This window comes from Galeopterus variegatus, unplaced genomic scaffold, assembly GCF_000696425.1.
Source record: "Galeopterus variegatus unplaced genomic scaffold, G_variegatus-3.0.2 Scaffold21452, whole genome shotgun sequence".
Classification (NCBI taxonomy): Eukaryota; Metazoa; Chordata; class Mammalia; order Dermoptera; family Cynocephalidae; genus Galeopterus; species Galeopterus variegatus.
The window spans coordinates 5,970-7,044 of NW_007747563.1; the positions used below are offsets into that span (position 1 = coordinate 5,970).

Below are 1,075 nucleotides of genomic sequence, written 5' to 3' on the forward strand. Positions count from 1 at the left end.
AGTCACACTTGAATGTTCATCAGAGAAGTCACACAGGTGAGAAACCATATGAATGTAAAGAATGTGGGAAAGCTTTTAGCCAAAAGTCATACTTCAGCATTCATCAGAGAATTCACACAGGTGAGAAACCATATAAATGTAAAGACTGTGGAAAAGCTTTTAGCCAAAAGTCATACTTCAACATTCATCAGAGAAGTCACACAGGTGAGAAACCATATGAATGTAAAGACTGTGGAAAAGCTTTTACCCACAAGTCACACTTGAGAATTCATCAGGGAATACACACAGGTGAGAAACCATATGAATGTGAAGAATGTGGAAAAGCTTTTAGCCGAAAGTCACACTTGAGAATTCATCAGGGAATTCACACAGGTAAGAAACCATATGAATGTAAAGACTGTGGAAAAGCTTTTACCCGCAAGTCACCCCTCAGCAGGCATCAGAGAATTCACACAGGTGAGAAACCATGTGAATGTAAAGAATGTGGAAAAGCCTTTAGCCGAATGTCATACTTCAGCATTCATCAGAGAAGTCTCACAGGTAAGAAACAATATGAATGCAAAGACTGTGAAAAAGCTTTTACCCACAAGTCATGCTTCAGCATTCATCAGAGAATTCACACAGTTGAGAAACCATATGTATGTAAAGACTGTGGAAAAGCTTTTAACCAAAAGTCATACTTCAGCATTCATCAGAGAATTCACACAGGTGAGAAACCATATGAATGTAAAGACTGTGGAAAAGCTTTTAGTGAAAAGTCACAACTCTGCAGGCATGAGAGAATTCATACAGGTGAGAAACCATATGAATGTAGAGAATGTGGAAAAACTTTTAACCGAAAGTTTAACCTCAGGATTCATCAGAGAAATCACACAGGTGAGAAACCGTATGAATGTAGAGAATGTGGAAAAACTTTTAACCAAAAGTCAAACCTCAGCAGGCATCAGAAGAGTCACACAGGTGAGAAACCATATGATTGTAAAGAATGTGGAAAAGCTTTTAACCAAAAGTCACACTTCAGCATTCATCAGAGAATTCACACAGGTGAGAAACCATATGAATGTAAAGACTGTGG

At 38.2% G+C, this 1,075-nt stretch overlaps 1 protein-coding gene across 1 annotated transcript; it reads left to right on the top strand.

The window, feature by feature from the left end:
• Window positions 1-2: 2 nt before the first annotated feature.
• Window positions 3-1,071, top strand: LOC103583303 (zinc finger protein 420-like; the record flags this gene model as incomplete). The annotated part of the gene is made up of 1 exon (XM_008564659.1): window positions 3-1,071. A coding segment is annotated over one exon (1,069 nt), but the record flags the coding sequence as incomplete, so codon positions are not given.
• Between the last annotated feature and the right edge of the window lie 4 nt (window positions 1,072-1,075).